This window comes from Dipodomys ordii, unplaced genomic scaffold (assembly GCF_000151885.1).
Source record: "Dipodomys ordii isolate 6190 unplaced genomic scaffold, Dord_2.0 Scaffold141, whole genome shotgun sequence".
In the NCBI taxonomy this organism is placed as follows: Eukaryota; Metazoa; Chordata; class Mammalia; order Rodentia; family Heteromyidae; genus Dipodomys; species Dipodomys ordii.
This window is the reverse complement of record NW_012267357.1, coordinates 2,233,470-2,258,347: the sequence shown is the minus strand read 5'-3', so window position 1 is coordinate 2,258,347 and position 24,878 is coordinate 2,233,470. Positions and strand designations below refer to the sequence as shown.

General features: G+C 45.8%; 1 protein-coding gene across 1 annotated transcript in view; it reads right to left on the bottom strand.

The window, feature by feature from the left end:
• Positions 1–21,369, bottom strand: part of Ube2l3 (ubiquitin-conjugating enzyme E2L 3) — a 61,823-nt gene extending 40,454 nt beyond the window's left edge. Inside the window, exon 1 of the mRNA XM_013031576.1 lies at positions 21,297–21,369. Within this exon, the coding sequence (XP_012887030.1) occupies positions 21,297–21,323 (27 nt within the window). The 5' untranslated portion in view covers positions 21,324–21,369. The remainder of the gene's footprint in view (positions 1–21,296) is intronic.
• Positions 21,370–24,878: the final 3,509 nt, after the last annotated feature.

Here is a 24,878-nt window from a genome sequence, read left to right as displayed (position 1 = left end):
AAGAGCTGAGGGACAGCGCCCAGGCCCAGAGTTCAGGCCCCACGACCGGACCCAAAAAACAAAACAAAGAATCAAAGTTGCAGACAATGAAAGGGAAAACACACTGTAAGCAGTAAGTCTCCCTACAAATATGAGAAGTTGTGTGGGTGTGGGTGTGAAGTCAATGGGGGCAAATGCAATTTCATTTCTCCCAGAAAGTGTAACTCTCATGACATTACTTTAAAACCTGATCCAAGATGTCTTTACAACTGTCACTTGCTTTTTCACCAGTCTGACTTTAGTCATTGCCTCACACAAGCAGTTGTCATGACACAAGCCAGTCAGCATATACCCTCTCACCTACATTACATGATCAAACATTCCTCCAAATTTAAATTCATGAATGTAGAGTGCCATTTCTACCACTGCCTCAACCAGGGCTTCCATCCAATAGCATAACAGATTTTCCCAATTTCTCAGATGCTGTCTCTTCTACAACCTACCACCACCCGGTGGGGGTGGGGCCCTGCCTGGGCCAACCCTTACCTTTTCTAGTAGGAAAAAGTATCTCCTTGAGCAGAGCCATGGCTCAAAATGGTATGGAGACAATTTGTTAGAGCCCCTAGTCAACAGGTCCAAAGGATCCTTCACACCCCACACTCCAATCACAGAGCAGCAGTTTGTAAAGCACATCGAAGCTACATAGACATGGCTACATGGAAAAAAAATACCTCCAAGGTAGGGGAAACAGATGAAGTCAGTGTTACAGTACTGAGTTGAGAGTGGAGGTTGGTCCACATTAAAGAAAAGAGTTTCATGGCAAGTGGAAGGCCCAAGTGTTTTCCCACAGAATGCTCACTACTTGTCAACCCACAATCACCTGGACTCAGATTCAGTCCCAGAAATTCTAGCCTATCAAGTGTGGGTGGAGACTGAAATTCTTAACAAGTGGCACAAGGAGGAAAGGGAATTATGACACTAAGCAATGAGTCCTTTTTTGGGGCATTAGGCTTGAACCATGTCCCAAGCCCTTTAGTTGATTTAATTATTTCTCAGATGGAGTCTCATGGTTTTTGTTAAGGGCAGCCTTGGACCATGACCCTCCTACCTAAACCAGTAGCTAGATTACAGGTATACCACATCATGATGAAGACTTAACCTTTTTTTTTGGGGGGGGGGTGGTCATGGGGCTTGAACTTAGGACCTGGGTGCTGCTCCTGTGCTCTTTTTGCTCAAGTCTAGTGCTCTACCACTTCTAGTTTTTTAGTGGTTAATTAGAGATAAGAGTCTCATGGAAATTTCTGCCTGGGCTGGTTTTGATCTCACTCTCCTGAGTAGCTGGGATTATAAGCGCGAGCCACCAGTCGGCTGATTTATTAACATATTACCCAGACTGGCCTCAAACCACAATTCTCCTAATTTTTGCCTCCCTCAAACCACAATTCTCCTAATTTTTGCCTCCTAAACAGTTGAAACAACAGATATGAACCACTATACCTAGCACTCAACAAATCCATTCAAAAGAAGGAATGGCATTAGTGGCAGTAACTGTGACCATACCACCACCCCTCCCCCATAGCAGGGGATGGCATCTACTGGCTCCTCCACAAAGAAAGCATAGAACTTGAAGACCACTCCAACATGCCAGCTGCCATCTTGGTCCTCCAGTGCTGATGCCTAGGACTCACCAGAAACCCTCCCTGGGGACTATGAAATCTAGATAAACAAAAGACAAGAGGTCTCACATCTATCTACCACTTCCATCTGCTTCTCAAACAGAATGTCAGCTTCATGGAGCCAGGAATGATGACAGAGATCAGGAAGCCCCCACACTGGCAGAGAGTCATAGTGGGACCCAGAAATTTGCTCAATGACTAGGTTAGTGAATAACTAGGAAGCTGGGGCTTCAAGAGGGGAAGAAAAAAAAATGGATCCAGCACAGAAAAGATTCTCTATAAATAGAGTAGTAAAGCTCTATTTTGGCATCCTGGTTCTTGGCTCAATATAACTAGGAATTCTTGGCTATGGAGAGAAGATATCATAGCCCTTATGGGCTAAGTCCCACCAAACTACCAAAATGCTTTAAACATAGAAGAGGATGGAGGGGGATAGAACTTCAAAACAATTCTTGGGGCTGGGAAGATGGCTCAGTGGTAGAGCGCTTGCTTTGCATGCATGAGGCCCTGGGTTTGATTCCTCAGCACCACATAATCAAAAAGAAAAAAGCCGGAAGTGGCGCTGTGGCTCAAGTGGTAGAGCGCTAGCCTTGAGATGAAGAGCTGAGGGACAGTGCTCAGGCCCCACAACCCGACCCAAAAAAAAAAAAAAGAACTTCAAAACAATTCTTTAAAAACAAGGCCAAAAGAAAGTCCAGGCATGGGGTTCACACCTGTAATCCCAACTGCTGGGGAGGTATAAAGCAGGTGAATCATGGTTTGAGGCCAATCAGGCCTCAACCAAAGAGCTAAGTGTTATCACCTATCATTCTAGCCACAGGGGAGGCATAAATAGGAGAATAACAGTCTAGACTGGTAAAAACATGAGATCCTATTTTAAAACTAACTAAAAAGGAGCCGGGCGCCAGTGGCTCATGCCTGTAATCCTAGCTACTCAGGAAGCTGAGATCTGAGGATCAAGGTTCAAAGCCAGCCAAGGCAGAAAATCCCTGAGACTCTTATTTCCAACTAACCACCAGAAAACCGGAAGTGGCGCTGTGGCTCAAGCAGTAGAGTGCTCGCCTTGAACTAGAGTGCAGGGGCAGTGCCCAGGCCCAGAGTTCAAGGACCAACAAAACAACAAAACAAAACAAAAAACCTAAGGTGTCTGGGAAACAATTCAAGAGTTAAAGCACCACGGGCTGGGAAGGTGGCTCAGTGGTAGAGCACTTTGCATGCATGAGGCCCTGGGTTCAATTCCTCAGCACCACATAAGCAAAAAGGAAAAAAAGCCAGAAGTGGCGCTGTGGCTCAAGTGGTAGAGCGCTAACCTTGAGCTGAAGAGCTGAGGGACAGCGGCCAGGCCCAGAGTTCAGGCCCCACGACCAGACGGCCCTCTCCCCCCACCAAAAAAAAGTTAAAGCACCTGCCTATTAAGAACAAGGCTCTAACTAGGTGCTGAGAGCTCACATCTATAATCCTACCTATTCAGGAGGCTGAGATCTGAGGATTGAAGTTTGAAGCCAGCACAAGCAGGAAAGTCCATGAGAATCTTTTTTTTTTTTTTTTGTCAGTCATGGGGCCTTAACTCTGGGCCTGGCTGTTGTCCCTCAGCTAGCGCTCTACCACTTGAGCCACCGTGCCACCTCCAGCTTTTTCTGCTTATATGGTGCTGAGGAATCGAACCCAGGGCCTCACACATGCAAGGCAAGCACTCTACCACTGAGCCACCTTCCCAGCCCTGGAATTTGTTTTTATAAATAGTATTTAGGCTATGTATTCAGCCTAAACTACTGATCAAGTCTCCTTCATTCAAGAAAACTTAAAAGGAAGATGGGTTCTACTTATTCAAAGAAAAGATAGATTTTATCTAAAGTTGTGAGACTCAGGCTGGGAGTAAGATCAAATGGTGAAGCTTCTACTTAAAGATCTGAGATTGAAAAGTCAGAATTATTGAAGTTCTCAAGATGGCAAACCCTCAGCCAGTGGTGGCAGCTCATGCTTGTAATTCTAGCTACTCAGAAGATTGAAATCTGATGCTAGTGGTTCAAAGTCAGCCAAAGAAAAAACTAACAGTTTCCATCTTTAATTAATGGCGGGAAAAAAGAAGGCTGGAGGAATGGCTCAAAATAGAGCTCTGCAATGGGCAAACAAAGCATGAGCACAAAGCACTAAGTTCAAGGCATGGAACCAGGAAAAACAAAAACAAAAACCTCAGGCAAAACTATGTCCCTACATGTCCCTATAATTAAGAAAGTTCTTGATAATAAATATTTCGGGAAGAATGGAAAGAAATCCATGTAAATTCAAAGAGGTTGAGTTCAAGGAGCTGTGAAAGAAAAAGGAAAATCATAGCCCCCAGCTCTAGAACAAAAAAAGGAAGACCAAAGCCAATGAAAGCTTAGAAAATATGCAATACACTAAATGGTACACTTCAAATGTATCTATTTCTTTGTATGTAACTTTTACTTTAAAAAAAGAACTATAACTGGGGGAGATGGAGAACACTTGTACTCCCAACACTCAGGAGGCAGAGGATCTCATGTTCCAAGTCAGCCTGAACTTCATATCAAAACTCTATCTCATTTTTAAAAAAGGACTATAAACAAATTTTTATTGTGACTGATATGTATGCTGTACAGATATCTGTAACTTTATAATGTATCAGAAGGTGCCTTGAAGATGAACAGGTTAAGATGCTAATGTGCATATATTTAAAAAGAAACAAAAAACCCTGCTGGGTATCAGTGGCTTACACCTGTAATCCTGGGTGAGGGTAAGATCTGAGGATCATGGTTCAAAATCATCCAGAGCAGGAAAATCTGTAAAACTCTTATGGCTTTTTTGTAGTATAGAGCACTAGCTGTGAGCAAAAGACGCTCAGGGACAGTGCCCGGGGCCTGAGTTAAAGCCCTAGGCTGGGCACTGCCCCCCCTCCAAAAGAAAAACCTCGTAAGAAAAAAAGAGAAAGAGAAAATGTTCCTGCAAAGGTTCGTTTCAGTTCTGCTCAAAATCAGACACCACAGCCTGGGGTCAGCTGATTAAGGCCATGCTGATGGCACGATACTGACAAATCAAGAAATGAGCTTGATGGAAAGCAGAACTACCCACTTGCTCAACCCTTCTGGCAGGGGAGATCAGGGCTTCCCAGCCAAGGTAAGTAGTAACACATGAGGAAAAAGTAACCTTTTTTGTAGGTAGTGGGGCCTGAACTCTGTCCCTAAGCTCTTCAGCTCAAGGCTAGTGCTCTACCACTTGAGCCAAAGCTTTTTCTGCTTATGTGGTGCTGAGGACCTCATGCATGCAAGGCAAGCACTCTGCCACTGAGCCACATTCCCAGCCCCAAGAAGAGTAACTTCTTAAAATGAGGTCCTTTCTCAGCTCTGAAGCAGAGTGTATGGTGAAAACCTGAAGAGTCTTACAGTCTCAAACTATAGCCTTGATTTTCATTTGTTTTTGTAGTGCCAGAAATTGAACACTGGGCCTCATGAATGAGAGTGCTCCACTACTTAACATCCCAAAGCAGCCCATTACCTAACTCCAACCCAGAGATCTAGATTCCCACATGTCAGCCAAAGGGACCAAATAATGGCATATGACAAGGAATTACACACAACCTGAAAGCTGGGCCTTGCCCACCTGCCTAGAGCCCACCAATCCAGGTTCTAAGAGATGCTAAGACAAAACAGATGCAGGGGCTGAGAAGGTGGCTCAGTGGTAGAGCACTTGCCTTGCATGCCTGAGGCCCTGGGTTCGATTCCTCAGCACCACATAAGCAAAAAGAAAAAAGCCAGAAGTGGCGTTAATGGCTCAAGTGGTAGAGCGCTAGCCTTGAGCTAAAGAGTTGAGGGACAGAGCCCAGGCCCAGAGTTCAGGCCCCACGACCGGACCCCCCCCCCGCAAAAAAAAGAAACCCTGGGTTCAATTCCTCAGTACCACATAAACAGAAAAAGCCAGAAGTGGCACATTGGCTCAAGTGGTAGAGTGCTGGCCTTGAGCACAGAGAGGCTCAGGGACAGTGCCCAGGCCCTGAGTTCCAGCCCCAGGATTAGCAAAAAAAAACTAAACTAAACCAAAATGAAACAAAACGTCCCTTTGTACAACTACTTAAAAAATAAAATTTTAAAAAGGATAAACCATGTTCATTGCCACACTAATCATAATAACTAAATTGTTTAAGCAGCCCTGATGCCCTACAAGAGGATTAAGTAAATGTGAAACACATATACAACATAATTTTACCCATTGTTAAAATGAATGTCATTAAGTCAGGCGCCAGTGGCTCATGCCTGTAATCCTAGCTACTCAGGAGGCTGAGATCTGAGGATCATGGTTCAAAGCCAGCCCGGGCAGGAAAGACCGTGAGACTCCTATCTCCAATAAACCACCAGAAAACCAGAAGTGGCGCTGTAGCTCAAGTGATAGAGTGCTGGCCTTGAGCTGAAGAACTGAGGGACAGCGCCCAAGTCCAGAGTTCAAGCCCCACAACTGACCCCCTCCCCAAAAAAAAGAATGTCATTTATAGGACAACTGATGGACCTAGAAAAACTTATGTTAGGGCTGGGAAGGTGGCTCAGTGGTAGAGTGCTTGCCTTGCATGCATAAGGCCCTGGGTTCGATTCCTCAGCACCACATAAGCAAAAAGAAAAAAAGCCAGAAGTGGCACTGTGGCTCAAGTGGTAAGAGTGCTAGCCTTGAGCTGAAGAGTTGAGGGACAGAGCCCAGGCCCAGAGTTCAGGCCCCACGACCGGACCCAAAAAAAGAAAAACTTATGTTAAGCCAGGGTCAGAGAGACAAACCACATATTTTCTCTCATGCGGAAGCTAAATCAAAATACAAGTATACATGATAACATACACATGATTAACAAAATGAATACTACCAGAAAGCAGAAACATGTTTCTATGGAGAAAAAGAGAACTGTGCACATAAATGGAGAAAGAATGAGTAAATGCAGTCATTATATTCATTGTACCATTGTACATTATGTAAAAACTGAACTATGAAACTTGAAGGTAGGGATGAGAAGGTGAAATGAGGGAAACAATGATGCACTGTACTCATAACCGGACACACGGATGGAATTGTAACGCTCTGTACAGCCACTTAATAATTTTTTTTTTAATTTAAGGATAAAACCCCCTAGGTACTGGTGGCTCACACCTGTAATCCTAGCTACCCAGGAAACTGATATCTGAGGCTTGAGATTCAAAGCTAGCCCTGACAGACAAATCAACAACAGTGCAAGAGTGCTTGCCAAACATGCATAAGCCCTGGATTTGATTCCTCAGTACCATATAAACAACAACAACAACAAAAAAGCTGGAAGTGGTGCTGTGGCTCAAGTAGTAGAGTGCTAGCCTGAGCAAAAGAAGCTCAGGGACAGTGCACAGGCCCTGAGTTCAAGCCCTAGGACTGGCAAAAAAAAAAAAAAGTGCAAGGCCCTAAATTCAAGACCCAGAACTAGCAGAAAAAAAGAGGAGAGAGTGGGGACAAATCATTCCCATTGAGCTAGACACATGGAATCAATACTAAAAGTCCTTTTCACTACAGGAAGTTTGAGGTCATAGAAATCCAGAAGTTATTCTGAATTGTTTCTATTTTAAAGGTGAATCCTTAGCCGGGCGCTGGAGGCTCACGCCTGTAATCCTAGCTACTCAGGAGGCTGAGATCTGAGGATCATGGTTCAAAGCCAGCCCGGGCAGGAAAGACCGTGAGACTCCTATCTCCAATAAACCACCAGAAAACCGGAAGTGGCACTGTAGCTCAAGTGGTAGAGCGCTTGCCTTGAGCTGAAGAGCTGAGGGACAGCGCCCAGGCCCAGAGTTCAAGCCCCACGACCGACAAAAAAAAAAAAAAGGTGAATCCTGAAACAAGGCAGTGGTGGCCCATGCCTATAATCCTACCTACTACTCAGAAGCTAAGATCAAGGATCATGGTTCAAAGCCAGCCTAGGCAAACAAATCTAAGATACTCTAATCTCTAACCAGCAAGAAGATAGAATTAAAGCTAGCCTTCAGTAAAAAAGCTAAATAAACCAAGCAAAAGTGCAAGGATCTGAATTCAAGCCCCACTACTGGCACACTCACACACAAAAAGGAGCTATGCTGGATTGGAAGCATGGGTCAAGTGGTAAACCACTTAATTTGTCTAGCAAGCAGCCAATGGCTCACATCTGTAATCCTAGCTACTCAGGAGGCTGAGATCTGAGGATCACGGTTCAAAGCCAACTCAAGCAGCAAAGTCCATAAAACTCACCTCCAATTAACCACCAGAAAACCAGAAGTGGTGCTGTGGCTCAAGCAGTAGAGTGCTCGCCTAGAGCTGAAGAGTGCAGGGACAGCGCCCAAGCCCAGAGTTCAAGCCCCACAACCAATTGACCAAAAAAAAAAAAAAAATTGTCTAGCAAATGTGAAGCCCTTAGTTTAAAACCCCAGTACTGACCCCTGAAAAGTAACAAAGAATTCTTATTATGGCATGTGTGTGTGTGTGTATTTTTTTCTTTGTCAGTCATGGGGCTTGAACTCGGGTCTGGACGCTGTCCCTCAGCTCTTCAGCTCAAGGCTAGCACTGTACCACTTGAGCCACAGCACCACTTCGGTTTTCTGGTGGTTTACTGAAGATAATAATAGTCTTGTGGACTTTCCTGCCCTGACTGGCTTGGAACTGCGATCCTCAGATCTCAGACTCCTGAGTAGCTAGGATTACAGGCATGAGCCACCAGCACCTGACTTATATTTATTTTTTATTGCTATCTAGTCTGAGTATTTCTGTATTAAGACATGGTAGCATAAGTCAAGATCAGGAGTATCATAAAACAGAACTCAACAAGAGTATCTCTTAAGGCAGAAACCAACATCTAAACTCGGGTTTCTGTTACTCTACCACAGCACAGAGCTAGGCAGGTAGGCTATTCCTCAAGGTCTTTCCAAGAGGACATGATTGAAAGGAACCCATACATGCAGCTACAGCTGTCATGGCTACTTGGGAGGCAGATATCAAGAATAGAGTTTTAATTCAGCCTAAGCATAAAAGTTTATGAGAGGGGCTGGGAAGGTGGTTCAGTGGTAGAGTGCTTTGCCTTTCATGCATGAGGCCCTGGGTTTGATTCCTCAGTACCACATAAGAAGAAAAAACTGGAAGTGGTGCTATGGCTCAAGGGGTAGAGCACTAGCCTGGAGCTGAAGAGCTCAGGGACAGTGCCCAGGCCCAGAGTTCTGGCCCTATGACTGGCAAAAAAAAATAATAATAAAAAAAAATTATGAGACTTCTCAACCAATGACTGGTGTGAGATGGTATATCCCTTTATCTCAGCTATAGGGGAAGTACACAATAAAACCAGTGACACATGCTTGAGACAAATGGAAGCACAAGTAAGATCAGAGCCCAAGCTAGCCCAGAAAAATAACCAATGTAAAGAGGGTTTAGAGGTGTAGCTAGAGTAATAAAGCACCTGCCTAGCAAGGGCAAAGCCCTGAATTCCTACAGTCACAGGGAGTGAGAGAGGGAGCAATACTCTGGGCAAGCTTGCCTATGTCCTCAACTGAGCAGGTTCTCATGCCAGCTCTACTCATAGGCAGCTTCCCACAAGCCTTGCTCCTGAAATGTGTTTCCTTCTTTATCTAAACATAGGTGTGTCTGGCATTCTTGACATATATTACACACTGCAAAGTCCAGCACACCCATCAAACACCACCTACTTCAATTCTGTCCAGAACAGACCCAGAAACACAGGACAAGTAAGTAGAACGGAAACTGCCTATGTAAAATACATGGTAGGGGTTTGGGATGTAGGTCAGAGGAAAGCCTTTACTTTAATACACTAGAGGCCCTGGGTTCCACCCCCAGCATGACAAGAAAAAGATCACTCCATTCCTTCAGTACATTTAGGTTTGTGTGTGCTGTTTTTTCTTTTTAATTTTATTGTCAAGGTGTTGTACAGAGGGGTTACAGTTACATACATAATTTCTTGTCAAATATTGTTACCTTCTCCCTTATTTTTCTCCCACTTCCTCTCTCCCCACCATACCCCTCCTCCCCATGTGCTGAGTTTTTTTTTTTTTTTTTTTTGTCGGTCGGGGGGCTTGAACTCTGGGCCTGGGCGCTGTCCCTCAGCTCTTCAGCTCAAGGCGAGCGCTCTACCACTTGAGCTACAGCACCACTTCTGGTTTTCTGGTGGTTTTATTGGAGATAGGAGTCTCACGGTCTCTCCTGCCCGGGCTGGCTTTGAACCGCGATCCTCAGATCTCAGCCTCCTGAGTAGCTAGGATGACAGGCGTAAGCCACCAGCGCCCGGCTCCCATGTGCTGAGTTTTCATAAGGAAAGACGCACTGAAGTTGATACTTACAGACAATCTTGAAAAGGGCTAAGAGGCTGGTGAACTTCTCAATTATACCCTTTCCTCTACCCATGAAAGAACTGTATGCCAACCCCTCACAAAAAGATTTTTATGAAGCCCAGTGATGACTACTGTCTTTGACATTAGCTTCTGCTCTCATTGGAAATGAACCCACTGAGCTAAGACTTGTCAAAAAAAAACTTTACCACTCTGCTAAACTATGCTAAGGTGGAGGCAGAATCTGGCAAGATGATGAAGGATACAAAAGTATAATCAACTGGAAAACAAAAATTAACAAAAAAAAAAAAAAAAAAAAAGCCAGAAGTAGAGCTGTGGATCAAGTAGTAGAATGCTAGCCTTGAGTAAAAAAAAAAAAAAAAAACCTAACCTGAATGAATCTTGCTATTCTCTACCCTGTCTACCTCCCTTAAAACCAAAAGCATGGCTCAAACCTGTAATCTTAGCCACTCAGGAGGATAAGATCTAAGGATCCCCATTTGAAACTAACCCAGTCAGAAAAAGTCCATGAGGGTTTGGAAGGTGGCTCAGTGGGAGAGTTGCTTTGCCTAGCATGCATAAGGCCCTAGGTTCAATTCCTCAGCACCACATAAACACAAAAAACCAGACATGGTGCTGTGGCTCAAGTGGTAGAGAGCTAGCCTTGAGCAAACAAAGCAGCGTGAGCACACATACACGTACACACGTACACATACACGTATGTACGTACACGTACACACACACACAGAGTAGCTATCTAAACTGGTACATGGCACTAAGAACAGGAACACCTGGGCAATGGACTTGGATCCACCACTAGTCTCAGTACCCTCACCTGTAAATGAAGGCGACCCAGCATCTGCTTTCCCAGACTTATTGCAGTTCTGGGATTCTAGAGCTCTATAATAACACAATTCAAAAGGAAAAACTCAACAACCATCAGAAACAAGCCATGCAGTTTCAGCCAGGTAGTGGTAGCTCATGCCTAAAATCCTGTAGCTACTCAGGAGGCTGAGATAAAAGATCTCAGCTAAGCCACCCTGAACAGGAAACTCCAATTAACCAACAAAAGGATGGAAGGAATCAGGTGACTATGGCTCCTGTCTATAATCCTAGCTACTAGGAAGCTGAGATCTGAGGACTGCAGGTTGAAGCCAGCCAGCCAGGAAAGTCTGTGACACTCTTATCTGCAATTAAACTATTCAGAAAAAGCTGGAAATGGCACTGTGGCTCAAGTCATAGAGCAAAATAAGCTCAGGGACAGTGTCCAGGCCAAGTCCAAGCCCAGGATCGGGGAGGGGGGGGAGGGGGGAACAGCCGGGGGCCAGTGGCTCATGCCTGTAATCCTAGCTACTCAGGAGGCTGAGATCTGAGGATCCCAGTTCAAAGCCAGCCTGGGCAGGAGAGACCGTGAGACTCCTATCTCCAATAAACCACCAGAAAACCGGAAGTGGTACTGTAGCTCAAGTGGTAGAGCGCTCGCCTTGAGCTGAAGAGCTAAGGGACAGCACTCAGGCCCAGAGTTCAAGCCCCACGACCGACAAAAAAAAACAGGAGAGCTATGGCTCAGGTGGTAGAAACCCAGCCTTGAGCAAAAAAGCTAAGGGACATCACTCAGGTAATGAATTCAAGCCCTTGTACCAGCAAAAAAGACTTCTGTGGAATTGCCAACCATTTACTAGGAGAGTTTCTTTTATACCTCTGTACACATCTGTGGTGGATGACAATCACTGCACTGGATGTATATTCAGGATAGGAAAGGAAAACACACAAGATAACATGCTGAAATTCTTCTTTGATAAAATAAACTTTATATTTAAAAAATTGATGGTAAAATAAGGTAAATATATGAAGGAAAAGAGGTTCTATATGGAGGAGTAAAACAATATGTGATTTTTGTGTGTATAAATCTATAGTTTCTTTCTACTTTTCCACTCTTCTATTACAACTATCAGGTTAAAGATAAATCTGTTGTTGCTTTAAGAGTAGTATATAACTCAATTCCCTCAGTAAGGAAACTGAGGCACAAGAAGGTCAGGCAATACATTCAATCACCTAAACCTTAACATGCTGAAATATTAAGACGACTCATTCTGAGGCCAAGAGCTCTCAATTTTATTAAGTAAATATTGTTAAAGGAACTTGCATCTAGCTGTCTCTGCTTTTATCAATTACACAAAACAGGTACTTTCAGAGGTAGTAAAGCACCATAGCTAAGTGAGATCATGTCCAGGCAGGCCCACCTCCACCCAACCCACCTACTTTTCAGCATCATCTCTCCTCTCCATCCTCTAAACCCTCCCCACTCCTGCCAGGCTGGTCTTACTACCTTGGAAAATAATGTGCTCACTTTTTTGGCGGGTCAGTCGTGGGGCCTGAACTCTGGGCCTGGGCACTGTCCCTCAGCTCTTCAGCTCAAGGTTAGCACTCTACCACTTGAGCTACAGCGCCACTTCCGGCTTTTTCTGCTTATGTGGTGCTGAGGAATCAAACCCAGGGCCTCATGCATGCAAGGCAAGCACTCTACCACTGAGCCACCTTCCCAGCCCCTGTGCTCACTTTCAATAAGATTATCTACAGAAATGGGAACTTCATTGTACAACCACTTAAAGATAATAAAAAAAAATTTAAGATTATCTACAGTATATCCGTATATGCCAAATACTCTTCGAAGAACTTGATATTCACTGGTTTAACCTACACACATAGATGAAATAATCTGAGGCACAGAGGTGAAACAACTTGCTCATATAAGATACTTCAGGGCCAATATTCAAAGTCTCCATCTCAGTATCTTTGCCATGAATGAAAGTCTTCCCCTCCCCCTTTTATACTGGCCCTGGGGGGTTGAATTTAGGTCATAAGCACTGTCCCTGAGCTTCTCCCAGCCCCCACCACAGGTCCTGGTGCTTGAACTTGGGACCTGGGCACTGTCCCTGAGCCTCTCTGTACTTAAGGCAAGTGTTCTACCAATTGAGCCACAGCTCCACTTCTGGGTTTTTTTTTCTGCTTATGTGGTACTGAGGAATTGAACTCAGGGCTTCATGCATGTTAGGCAAGCACTCTACCACTAAGCCATATTCCTAGCCCTGTCCCTGAGCTTTTTTGCTCAAGGTTAGTGCTCTACCACTTGAGCCACAGCTCCACTTCTGGCTTTTTGGTAATTAGTTGGACTTTCCTGCCTGGGCTGACTTTGAACCTCCACCCTCAGATCTCAGCCTCCTGAGTAGCTAGGATTACAGGCATGAGCCACCAGCACCTGGCTCTTCCCCCTTTTACTAAGGGCAAGTTAGGTTTATCTGTTTCCCTTCAGAGTCTAACACTGGCTAGGAGACAAATGTAGGCAAAATAAGTGAGAAGCTGGCCACTTCTGAAGGGAATAACTGAAAACTAAAGGTTATGCCCTCTACCACCTGCCTTGAAGTCATCAGCATCACTTTTTATATTTTTTATAACATCTCTTCCAGAGGCTGGCTAGCCAACTTGGTCCTGCCAAGGCTGCCTTAGCCCCATAGGTGGGAGGCACCTAGTTCTAGAAGAGCCAGGAACTTTATACATGCCAACCTCAAGTAAAAGTAGGCCAGTTCTCCAGTGTTTTTGTAAAGCACCTCAGGTGCTAGCCTAACTAAAAACAAAGGAGGGGACAGCACAAAGGAGGATGCTTTGAGGAAACTGGCAGATGGTTTTGGGGCTCCTTATGGCATCTCTCTGAACCACTGCCCAGAGTCATTCTGGAATGAAACTGAATCCCACTGGTCTATATTCTAGGCAGACCAAGATTAGCTAGAGACCCCTATAGTAACACCAGAAATCTGTCCTCTTCTACTACTGAAATCCTATTCATGCTTAAAGGTGCTAAACCATATTCCATATCCTCTTCAATGTGTGTGTATGAGAGAAATCTTTTCTTCCCCTGTACAACACCATGCTGTTGACACTAACATATACTGGGAACACAACAGATAGGCCAGAATTTCTTGGTTCAAGATGCATGATACTTTTCTTACTGACTTGCTCAAAGGAGGAAATTCTCCCAAAGGAATGTTCCTTGAACTTAGTCTCAAAGGATAAGAAGTCACTCTGGTACAGAGAAGAGACAGGAACATTGCACTGAGGCTGTTGCTCCTAGAAGTTAGAAGTGTGCTCACCTAGCATACATAAGGTCCTGGGTTGGGAGAGGGAAAAAACAATTAAAAGATCCAGAGTAAAGTCTGTAAACCTCAAGAGGCTGACATCACAGGCACCCGTGACTCATGCCTGTTATCCTAGCTACTCAGGAGGCTGAGATCTGAGGATCACGGTTCAAAGCCAACTCAAGCAGCAAAGTCCATAAAACTCACCTCCAATTAACCACCAGAAAATCAGAAGTGGTGCTGTGGCTCAGGTGGTAGAGTGCTAGCCTTGAGCTAAAGAACTCAGGGACAGTGCCCAGGTCCAGAGTTCAAGCCCCACAACTGATAGATTTAAAAAAAAAAAAAAAAGAGGCTGACATCTATCCCATGATTGCAGGGGGTATTTTTTTGTGCCAGTCCTGGGGCTTGAACTCAGGGCCTGGGCATTGTCCCTGATCTTTTGTACTCAAGACAAGAGCTCTACCACTTTGAGCCACAGTTGCATTTCTGGTGTTTTAGTAGTTAACTGGAGAGTCTCAGATGTTCCAGCCCAGGCTGGTTTTGAACCTCAATCTTCAGATCTCAGCCTCCTGAGGAGCTAGGATTACAGGTGTGAGCCATAGACACCCAGCTGTGGATCGAGGTTTGAAGCCAGCCAAGATACAAATGTCTATGAGAGTCTTAACTCCAATTAACCACCAAAAGGCCAGAATTTGTGGCTCAAATGGTAGAGAACTAGCTTTGATCACAAAAGTTCAGGCCCTGACTTACTGTTTCACATACACTCACACATACACATACAAAAGATCCAGAATGAGCAAAGCATGCTTTTTGGGAGATTCCATGGGCAAGTGGAGAAGAGAGGAGGGTGGAAAGCTCAGACTTGAAGAAAGATGCTAAGGATATGGACTTAAGTCTGACTTTCAGCCTCATCTTGCCTTACTACATGCAGATGCATGTATGCATGTCCTGAGCAGATGTATTCTCTTTTCCTCCCCCCAATTGGTTGTGGGGCTTGAACTCTGGGCCTGGGCGCTGTCCCTGAGTTCTTCAGTTCAGAGCAAATGCTCTACCACTTGAGCCACAGGGCCACTTCTGGTTTTCTGGTGGTTAATTGGAGATAAGAGTCTCACAAACTTTCCTGCGTGGGCTGGCTCTGAACCGCAATCCTCAGATCTCAGCCTCCTGAGCAGCCAAGATTACAGGCATGAACCATCAGTGCCTGGCTAGATGTATTCCTCTCCACAAACAACTCTGATCCACTGCTGAGCAGCAAAGGACAGGCTGACTGGTAAGGAATCTGAGGAATGTGCAGATGGCCCATCACAGATGAGGATGGACTGAACTAAAGCAGCAACACAGGAGATGAAGAGAAGACAGCCAGAGAACCAGAGAACAGAGATGGTTGTTGGCACAGTTCAGCAGAAACTGGCAGATGTCGGGCTGGGAAGGAGGCTAAGTGGTAGAGTGCTTGCCTTGCATGCATGAGGCTCTGGTTCTATTCCTCAGCATGACATAAGCAGAAAAAACAGAAGTGGTGCTGTGGCTCAAGTGGTAGAGCACTAGACTTGAGCTGAAAAGCTGAGGGACAGTGCCCAGGCCCAGAGTTCAGGCCCCACGACCGGACCCAAAAAAAAAAAAAAAAAAGCGATGGGGGACTGCAGCCCAACACTGAAGAGTACTGACCTAACCATTTCCTACAGGAAATGATTTCAATTTCTAACACTGCAGAAGTGTGTGTGTGTGTGTGTGTGTGTCGCTCACGCTGTCCTTGAACTTTTTTTTAGACTTAAGGCACAGCTCCATTTCTGGCCTTTTGGTTAACTGGATAAGACACTATCCTGCCAGGGCTGGCTCTGAACCTCCATCCTCAGATCTCAGCCTTCTGAACAGGTAGCATTACAGACAAAAGCTACCTGAACCCAGTTTCCTTAACTTTTTGGCTCAAGGCTGGCACTGTACCACTTGAACACAGTTCCACTTCCAGATTTTTGGTGGTTAACTGGAGATAAGAGTCTCTTGGACTTTCCTTCACCATCTGGCTTTTAACTGCAATCCTTAGAACCAGGCCTTCTGAGTAGTTTAGGATCACAGGAATGAGCCTCTGGTTCCCAGAATTTTTGTTGTTGAGATTGGATCTAGGCTAGCCTTGAATTTCTAGGCCCAAGAAATCTTCCTACCCCAGTTCTCCCAGATAGCTGAGACTATAGATCTGCACAACTCCCAGCTCTCCCCTTACCTCCTAACACAACCACCAGACACAGTCAGTGCTCCATTACCCAACCTAGGAGAACATACACCCATAGAGACTCAAGAGCAAACTGGTCCATCCCTTTGTACAAAAAATTCCAAAAAGCCAGGCGACAGCAGCTCACGCCTGTAATCCTAGCTACTCAGGAGGCTGAGTGAGATCTGAGGATCACGGTTCAAAGCTAGCCCGGGCAGGAAAATAGTGAAACTTTTATCTCCAATAAACCACCAGGAAACCTGAAGTGCTGCTGTAGAGCACAGTGGTAGAGTGCTAGCCTTGAGTGGAAGAACTGAGGGACAGCGTTCAGGCCCAGAGTTCAAACCCCACGACCGACAGAAATAAACAAAATAAAAAATAAATAAAAATTCCAAAAAACTATTCTATTCCTTCATGTGTTTATGAACTGAGACAAGAACACAAATGAGCATATCTGAGTGAACATTTAAATAGCATTATGATGCTCAATTCTTTTTCTCAATAACTATACCCTAATAACTAATGAAATGTTATCTTACTCTCTCTAAATCCACAAATGTCCCCTCTAAGAAAAGCCCTTCAGGGAAGCAACTCAATGGGAGGTCCCTCAAGGGAGATGTGTGTAGTGTTAGGCTACTAAAAACTGATCAGTTAGTTATCAGTTTCCCTAAGCCACACACAGAGGCTTTACTTTTGGTTTTGTAGCTATTTTGCTGACCACTGAAGCAATGGCTACAATCTATGTGGTGTTGTCAACAATGCTGAATTAGCTGCTTGCATATAAAATGTAGTTAATTTTTTATTAACATTGTAATTCATAAAAACTGGTATGAAATAAGTTAATCTTTTACCCTAATGCTTTAGAATTAAAAAAAAAACTTTATGTTAAGCCGGGCACCTGTGGCTCACGCCTGTAATCCTAGCTACTCAGGAGGTTGAGATCTGAGGATCTCAGCTCAAAGCCAGCCCAGACAGGAAAGTCTGAGAGAGTCTTATCTCCAATAAACCACCAGAAAACGGGAAGTGGCACTGTGGCTAGTGGTAGGGGGCTCACCTTGAGCTGAAGAGTTGAGGAACAGTGCCCAGGCCCAGAGTTCAAGCCAAACAACAACAACAAAAAACTTTATCTTAGGTTACTTTATCTAAAATAACTTCTCAATCTGGTAAGAACAAAGCACTTTTAATATTGTATATTACCTACATTGTTACAGAGAAACTTTTCCTACCAAATAAATATCCTTTGGAAAAGACTTTTTGAGGAAATCTGTTAAGATGTAATTAATTTGATTATTTGACATATATCTGTTTGTTCTGCCTATGGCACCATTGTACTCTGAATTTTTCTTTTCTTTTCTTTTCTTTTCTTTTTGGGGTCCAGTGGTGGGCCTGAACTCTGGGCCTGAGCACTGTCCCTCAGCTCTTCACCTCAAGACTAGGGCTCTACCACTTGAGCCACAGCGCCACTTCTGGCTTTTTTTTTCTGCATATGTGGTGCTGAGGAATCAAACCCAGGGCCTCATGCATGCAAGGCAAGCCCTGTACCACTAAGCCACCTTCCCAGCCCTTTACTCTCAATTCTTTTTTTTGGGGGGGGGTCCGGTCGTGGGGTCTGAACTCTGGGCCTGGGCGCTGTTCCTCAGCTCTTCAGCTCAAGGCTAGCACTTTACCACTTGAACCACAGTGCCACTTCCGGCTTTTTTCTTTTTGCTTATGTGGTGCTGAGGAATCAAACCCAGGGCCTTAGGCATGCAAGGCAAGTGCTCTACCACTGAGCCACCTTCCCAGCCCTTTACTCCCAATTTTCAACCAATGAAAATTCCTTTTCTTGGCTAGGAATGTGGCTTGCCTAGTATGCATGAAGCCCTAAGTTCGATTCCTTAGTACCACATACAAAAAAGCTGTAAGTGGCACTGTGGCTCAAGTAGTAGAGTGCTAGCTTTAAGCAAAAGCAGCTCAGAGGGCTGGGAAGATGGCTCAGTGGTTAAAGCGCTTGCCTTGCATGCCTGAGGCCCTGGGTTCGATTCCTCAGCACCACATAAGCAAAATGAAAAAAGCCCGAAGTGGCGCTGTGGCTCAAGTGGTAGAGAGCTAGTCTTGAGCTGAAGAGCTGAGGGACAGCACCCAGGCCCAGAGTTCAGGCCCCACGACCGGACCCAAAAAAAAAAAAAAAAAATACACTGAGTAAACAAAAACTCACGTAAATCTTTCATTTAATAATAATAAAAATACTCAGTAGTTAACGTTAACTTTTTCTCCCCTCCGCTCAAATTTTCTGGAAATACATAATTTAAAATGTTAAGTGCTGGTCGGTCACTGGTGGCTCACACCTCCAATCCTAGTTACTCAGGAGGCTGAGATCTAAGGAACAAGGCTCAAAGCCAGCTTAGGCAGGAAAGTCCACGAGACTCTCATCTCCAATTAACCACCAGAAAACCAGAAGTGGTGTTGTGGCTCAAGTGGTAGAGCGCCAGCCTTGAACAGAAGAGCTGAGGGACAGTACCGGGGCCCAGAGTTCAAGCCCCACGACAGGACCCCCCAAAAAAAAAAAAAAAGATGGAAAAATGGTAAAAGCTGCAATTAGATGTTAAGAATAGTGAGAATCTAAAGGAAGGGATGTGAAGCTGTACAGAATGCTATTCAGTCTAAGAAAGGTCTTCCATGACACACAGCAGTTAGAATTAATTACTGAAAAGAATAAAACCACAGCTGGGCACCAGTGGCTCACGCCCCTAATTCTAGCTATTTAGGAGGCTGAGATCTGAGGATAATGGTTCAAAGCCAGCCAGGGCAGGAAAGTCCATGAGACTCTTATCTCCAATTAACCAACAGAAAACCAGAAGTAGTTTGTGGCTCAAAGTGATAGAGTGCTGGCCTTGAGCTGAGGGACAGCGCCCAGGTCCAGAGTTCAAGCCCCACAACCAACAGAATAAATAAATAAATAATAAAATAATAAAACCACAGAAGTTGGGCGCTGGTGGCTCACACCTGTAATCCTAGCTTCTCAGGAGGCTGAGATCTGAGGACCCCAGTTCAAAGCCAGCCTGGGCAGGAGAGACCGTGAGACTCCTATCTCCAATAAACCACCAGAAAACCGGAAGTAGCGCTGTAGCTCAAGTGACAGAGCGCTTGCCTTGAGCTGAAGAGCTGAGGGACAGCGCCCAGGCCCAGAGTTCAAGCACCACGACCGACAAAAATAAATAAATAAATAAAATAAAACCACAGAAGTAGCCAGGCGCTAGTGATGGCTCACACCTGTAATCCTAGCTACTCAGGAGGCTGAGATCTGAGGATTGCGGTTCAAAGCCATCCTGGGCAGGAAAGTCTCTGAGACTCATCTCCAATAAACCATCAGAAAATCGAAGTGGAGCAGTAGCTCAAAGTGGTAGAGCACTTGAGCAAAAAAGCTGAGGGATGGGAGCACCCATGCCCTGATTTCAAGCCCTATGATCAACCCAAAAACAAAACAAAAAAAACAGAACAAAAAAATGTACAGAAGTAAAACAATTAAATGTATGCTTTAGAAAAAGAATTCTGGTGTCCACAAAGGGGAGCTGGAAAGTGTTTTGCAAGTGAGGAGGGGTAAGTGGATTCAAAAAATTTCTGTTAAAGATTAGAAAGCAAAGAATGCAAGTACAAAAATCTTCCTAAAGTCAAATCCACAGGATTGATGGAGGGCAGCATTTGGGGAGTAGAACAGAAAAGTCATTAGCAGTTCTCTCAAGTAAGTAAATGGTGCTGTCACTGGCACCAAGATGAGAAGTCTAGGGTCTACTAATGGTTCTTTTGTGCTCACTTCTACTCTGGCTTTAAAAAGTTCAATGTCTGCTCTATCCCTTAGTGAACAAAAGGAAGGAAATGTTCCCAAGGAAGGAAGGCCTACAAGGCTGTGACTAGCTCAATGTCTATTTCTACCAAGAACAGCTCTTTTTAGGTTACAGTAGGAACCCCAGCCCTTCAGGTGTCCTCCAGAACCAACTCATGGGCCTTTTGTATTTTCGGCCCAGTGGCAGCTCGGCGGCACTAACGAGCAGCCAACTCGACGTCCTCGAGACAACTCCCCAGGACGTCGGCAAATCCAGAACTAAACCAAGTTTGCACCTGTGTTCCTCATCAAAGGAGCCAATTAGCAAAAAGGCACCCCGCTGTATTCGAGATCCAAAGTACATTTACAAAGTTATTTTTATAAACTTTGGCTTGTTTTGATACGAACAACAGAAACTGAATCTCCACCCCCACCCACACCCCACACCCCAAAAAAATGTCACTTTGCTTCATCAGGGAAAGGAATGACTAAGAGGTGGATAAGGAAGGAGACCAAGAAGGAGAACCAAGTCACGATTTGAGGCCAATCCCACGCCTTCCTGGAGTTACAACTTGCCCGCTGTGTGACTACAGTCAAAGCGACAGTTCGCTAGAAACCAACACCATTTCAAACAACCCACCAACAAACTGACCTAACTTTGGCCACCCTTCCTCCTCCTTACTTCCCCAGCTCCGGCCTCCCAAGTCTCCCGCTGCACGGGTTGCGGGTCGGCCGAGCGGGGTTCCCAGTCCGACGGCCGTGGCCCAGGGCGGGGCGTCTCCGCGGCGCGGGCTCACGGCCGGGGCTCCGGCGCTCGGGCCTTCCTCGCTGGTGCCCGGTTAGGGACCTCCCGGCCGAACCCCACATCAACGGCGTCCCTAGCCCAGACCGCGGTCCCCGCGACGGAGGACACACGGCTGGGTTGTGGGAAGAGCGCGGTGCGGATGCCCCGGGCTGGGGGGAAGGGACCAGCGGCCGTTCCCAGCGAGGCCTGGCGCGTCCGCCCAGGTTGAGGCCTAGGCGGCCCCGTTAGTTGCCCGAACACGCACGCTGCCTGGCGACATGGCGGGGCCACACAGAAAAGGAAACCGGATGGCGGCGTTTGGAGAAGCCCCAGCCAGCCGTGAGGACTCCCGGAGAGGAACGGCGCCCCCCGCCTGTCCGGCGCCGGAGAATGGCTTTTACCTTCATCAGCCTCCTGCTGGCCGCCATCTTGAATCTGGTGCTGCTGCTTTCCCAGAATGCATCGCGGCGGACCCGGCGGCTAAGCCCCCGCACTTCCTGGACAGGCAGACAGGGGGAGGGGCTGGCGGGGTGGGGCGTCCAGTAAGGGAGAAGCACCTACTGTGTGCCCGCACAGTGCTGGAGAAGTGTACTTGGACTCAGGTAAATCGCATACGTGAAACCCAGCCTTTATGCAGTATGTAATCTGGTAGTCACTACAATAGATGGCACATAGTAGGCGCACTGTAACTTTCATTTTCATAAAATAATTGAATAACTGGCCAGGCACCCATGGCTCAAAACCTGTATTCCTAGCAAGTCAGGAGGCTGAAATATAAGGATCGCCATACACTGCCTGCTGGGGCAGACAAGTTTCTGAGACTCCGTCCTCTAAACCCTCCCCACTCCTGCCAGGCTGGTCTTACTACCTTGGAAAATAAAGTGCTCACTTTTTTTTTTCTTTTTTTTTTTTTTTTTTGTGGGTCGTGGGGCCTGAACTCGGCCTGGGCACTGTCCCTCAGCCCTTCAGCTCAAGGCTAGCACTTTACCACTTGAGCCACAGCGCCACTTCCGGCTTTTACTGCTTATGTGGTGCTAAGGAATGGAACACAGGGTTTCATGCATGCAAGGCGAGCAGTTTACCACTGAGCCACCTTCCCAGCCCATTCCGGAGACTCAGAAAAACTGGAAGTGGCTGTTACTTAAAGTGGTAGAGCGGGGGCTGGGAAGGTGGCTCAGTGGTAGAGCGCATGCCTTGCATGCCAGAGGCCCTGGGTTTGATTCCTCAGCACCACATAAGAAAAAAGAAAAAAGCCGGAAGTGGTGCGGTGGCTCAAGTGGTAGAGCGCTAGCCTTGAGCTGAAGGGCTGAGGGACAGAGCCCAGGCCCAGAGTTCAGGCCCCATGACCCGACCCCAAAAAAAAAAAAAAGTGGTAGAGCGCCTTGAGTGAATAGAGCTCAGGGACAGCGCCCTAGTCCTTGAGTTCCAGCCCCATGACCAACAAAACAAGTAAATGAATAAGTAACTGTGAGAGAGCAAGGGAAGAAGAAAAAATTTACTCATTAGTCTGGCGCTGGTGGATTATGCCTGTCATCCTAGCTACTCTGGAAGCTGAGATCTGAGGATAACGGTTCAAAGCCAGCCTGGGCAGGAAAATCCATGAGACTCATCTCCAATTAACCACCAGAAAACTGGAAGTTACTATGTGACTCAAGTGGTAGAACACTAGCCTTGAGCTGAAGAGCTCAGGCTCAGGGATAGTGCCCAGGCCCAGAGTTCAAGCCCCACAACCAAAAAAAAAAAAGTGGGGCTGGGAGTGTGGATCAGTGATAGTGCTTGCCTAGCATGCATGAAGCCCTGAGTTCAATTCCTCAGTACCACATAAAAAAAAAGGCAGAAAGTGGCACTGTGGCTCAAGTGGTTGAGCGCTAGCCTTGAGCAAATGAAGCTCAGGGACAATGCCCATGCCCTGAGTTCAAGCCTCGGGACTGGCATAAAAATAAAAAAAAAAACAAGAGGATGGGAATGTGGCTTAGAGGTAGAATGCTTGCCTACCATGCATGAAGCCCTAGGTTTGATTCCTCAGTACAACATAAACAGAAAAGGCCAGAAATGGTACAAATGGTAGAGTGCTAGCCTTGAGCAAAAGAAGCTCAGGACAGAGCCAGTTTCAGCCCCAGGACTGACAAAAATAAAAAATTAAAATACAGCTGGACCCTGGTGGCTCATGACTATAATCCTAGCTACTCAGGAGGTAGAGAGCTAAGGATCAAGGTTCAAAGCCAACTCGGGCAGGAAAGTCCATGAGACTCTCATCTCCAATAAACCACTTAGAAAACCAGAAGTAACACTGTGGCTCAAGTGGTAGACTGCTAGCCTTGAGCCGAAGAGGTGAGAGACAGCATGCAGGCCCAGAGTTCAAGCATCATGACCAACAACAACAAAAAAAAATTAAATACTTCAAAACAACAACAAAACTTTATCATAGGTAAATATGTTCAGATAGCCATGTACCACATAACATTTTAATGAATATATATCATCATTGTCCCATAAGGGACATACTTCCACTAAGGGCTTTTTGTTGGTTAGTTGAAGATTTATTTGCCTCAGTTGGCTTGGAACCACGATCCTGAGATCCTTAGATCCCAAGTCTCCTGAATAGCCACCAATGGCCCCAGCGTATCCTTTGGCTTTTGGGGTCTTCCTCCTGTTGTAAAACCCTTTCCTAAACCAGCCAGAAGAGCTGGCTTCTGGTCACACCAGCTCCCCTCCTCTCAGCCAAATCTCACTTAGACCTGACCTGTCCTTTCTGTGTCACTTCTCAAACCCTCACATGTAGCCTCTTCTTCCTCTTCCGCTTCCTCCTCTTGATCTCAGGCCCTTTGCCCATACTTTCTCCAATCAGCACAGGATCTGGAATGCTCACCCTCTAAGCTTCAGACTAAGGTCCAGAAAGGAAGCTAGTCCAATGGCACCCTGCCCTCAAGTAGCTCACAGCATGCTGGGTAGGTCCTAGGAAAGATGCCATATGGATATATGTATGTAAGAAGCCCCTGAAATGAGCCAGGCACTGCTCTAGGTATTTAGGCGATAGCAGAACATTAGACAGAAAATATATCAACACAAAGGTAAGACAGGACAATCAGGACCATATGGCTCACCTCTATAATCCTAGCCTCTGAGATCTAAGGATCAAGGTTTGAAACCACTATTGTCTAGGAAAGTCCATGAGACTCTTATCACCAATTAACCATTAAAAGGGGAGAGACCTGGGGATGTGGCTTGGTGGTAGAGTGCTTGCCTAGCTTGCTTGAAGCCCTGGGTTCAATTCCTCAGTACCACATACACAGAAAAAGTGGGAAGTAGCCAGGTGCCAATGGCTCACGCCTGTAATCCTAGGTACTCAGGAGGCTGAGATCTGAGGATCACGGATTAAAGCTATCTGAGGCAGGAAGGCCCATGAGACTCTTATCTCCAATAAACCACTAGAAAACTGGAAGTGACGGGGTGGAGCGCTCACCTTGATCTGAAGAGCGCTGGGACAATGCCGAAGCGAGTTCCAGCCCCATGACAAGCAAAAAAAAAAAAAAAAAAGCGGTAAATGACGCTGTGGCTCAAGTGGTAGAGTGCTAACCTTGAGCAAAAGAAGCTCAGGGACAATGCCTAGGCCCTGAGTTCAAGCCCCAGGACTAGCAAATAAAACCGAAACAAAATAGGAAATGAAACTGTGGTTCTAATAGTAGAGAGCCAGCCTTGGGCAAAAAAACAAAAAGCTAAGAGATAGTACCCAAGTTCTGAGTTCAAACCTCAGTACTCAGGGCTGGGAATGTGGCTTAGTGGTAGAGTGCTTGCCTAACATGTATGAAGCCCTGGGTTCAATTCCTCAGTACCATATAAACAAAAAAGGCCGAAGTGGCCCTGTGGCTCAAGTGGTAGAGTGCTAGCCTTGAGCAAAAGAAGCTCAAGAACAGGGCTGGGAAGGTGGCTCAGTGGTAGAGCGCTTGCCTTGCATGCATGAGGCCCTGGGTTCAATTCCTCAG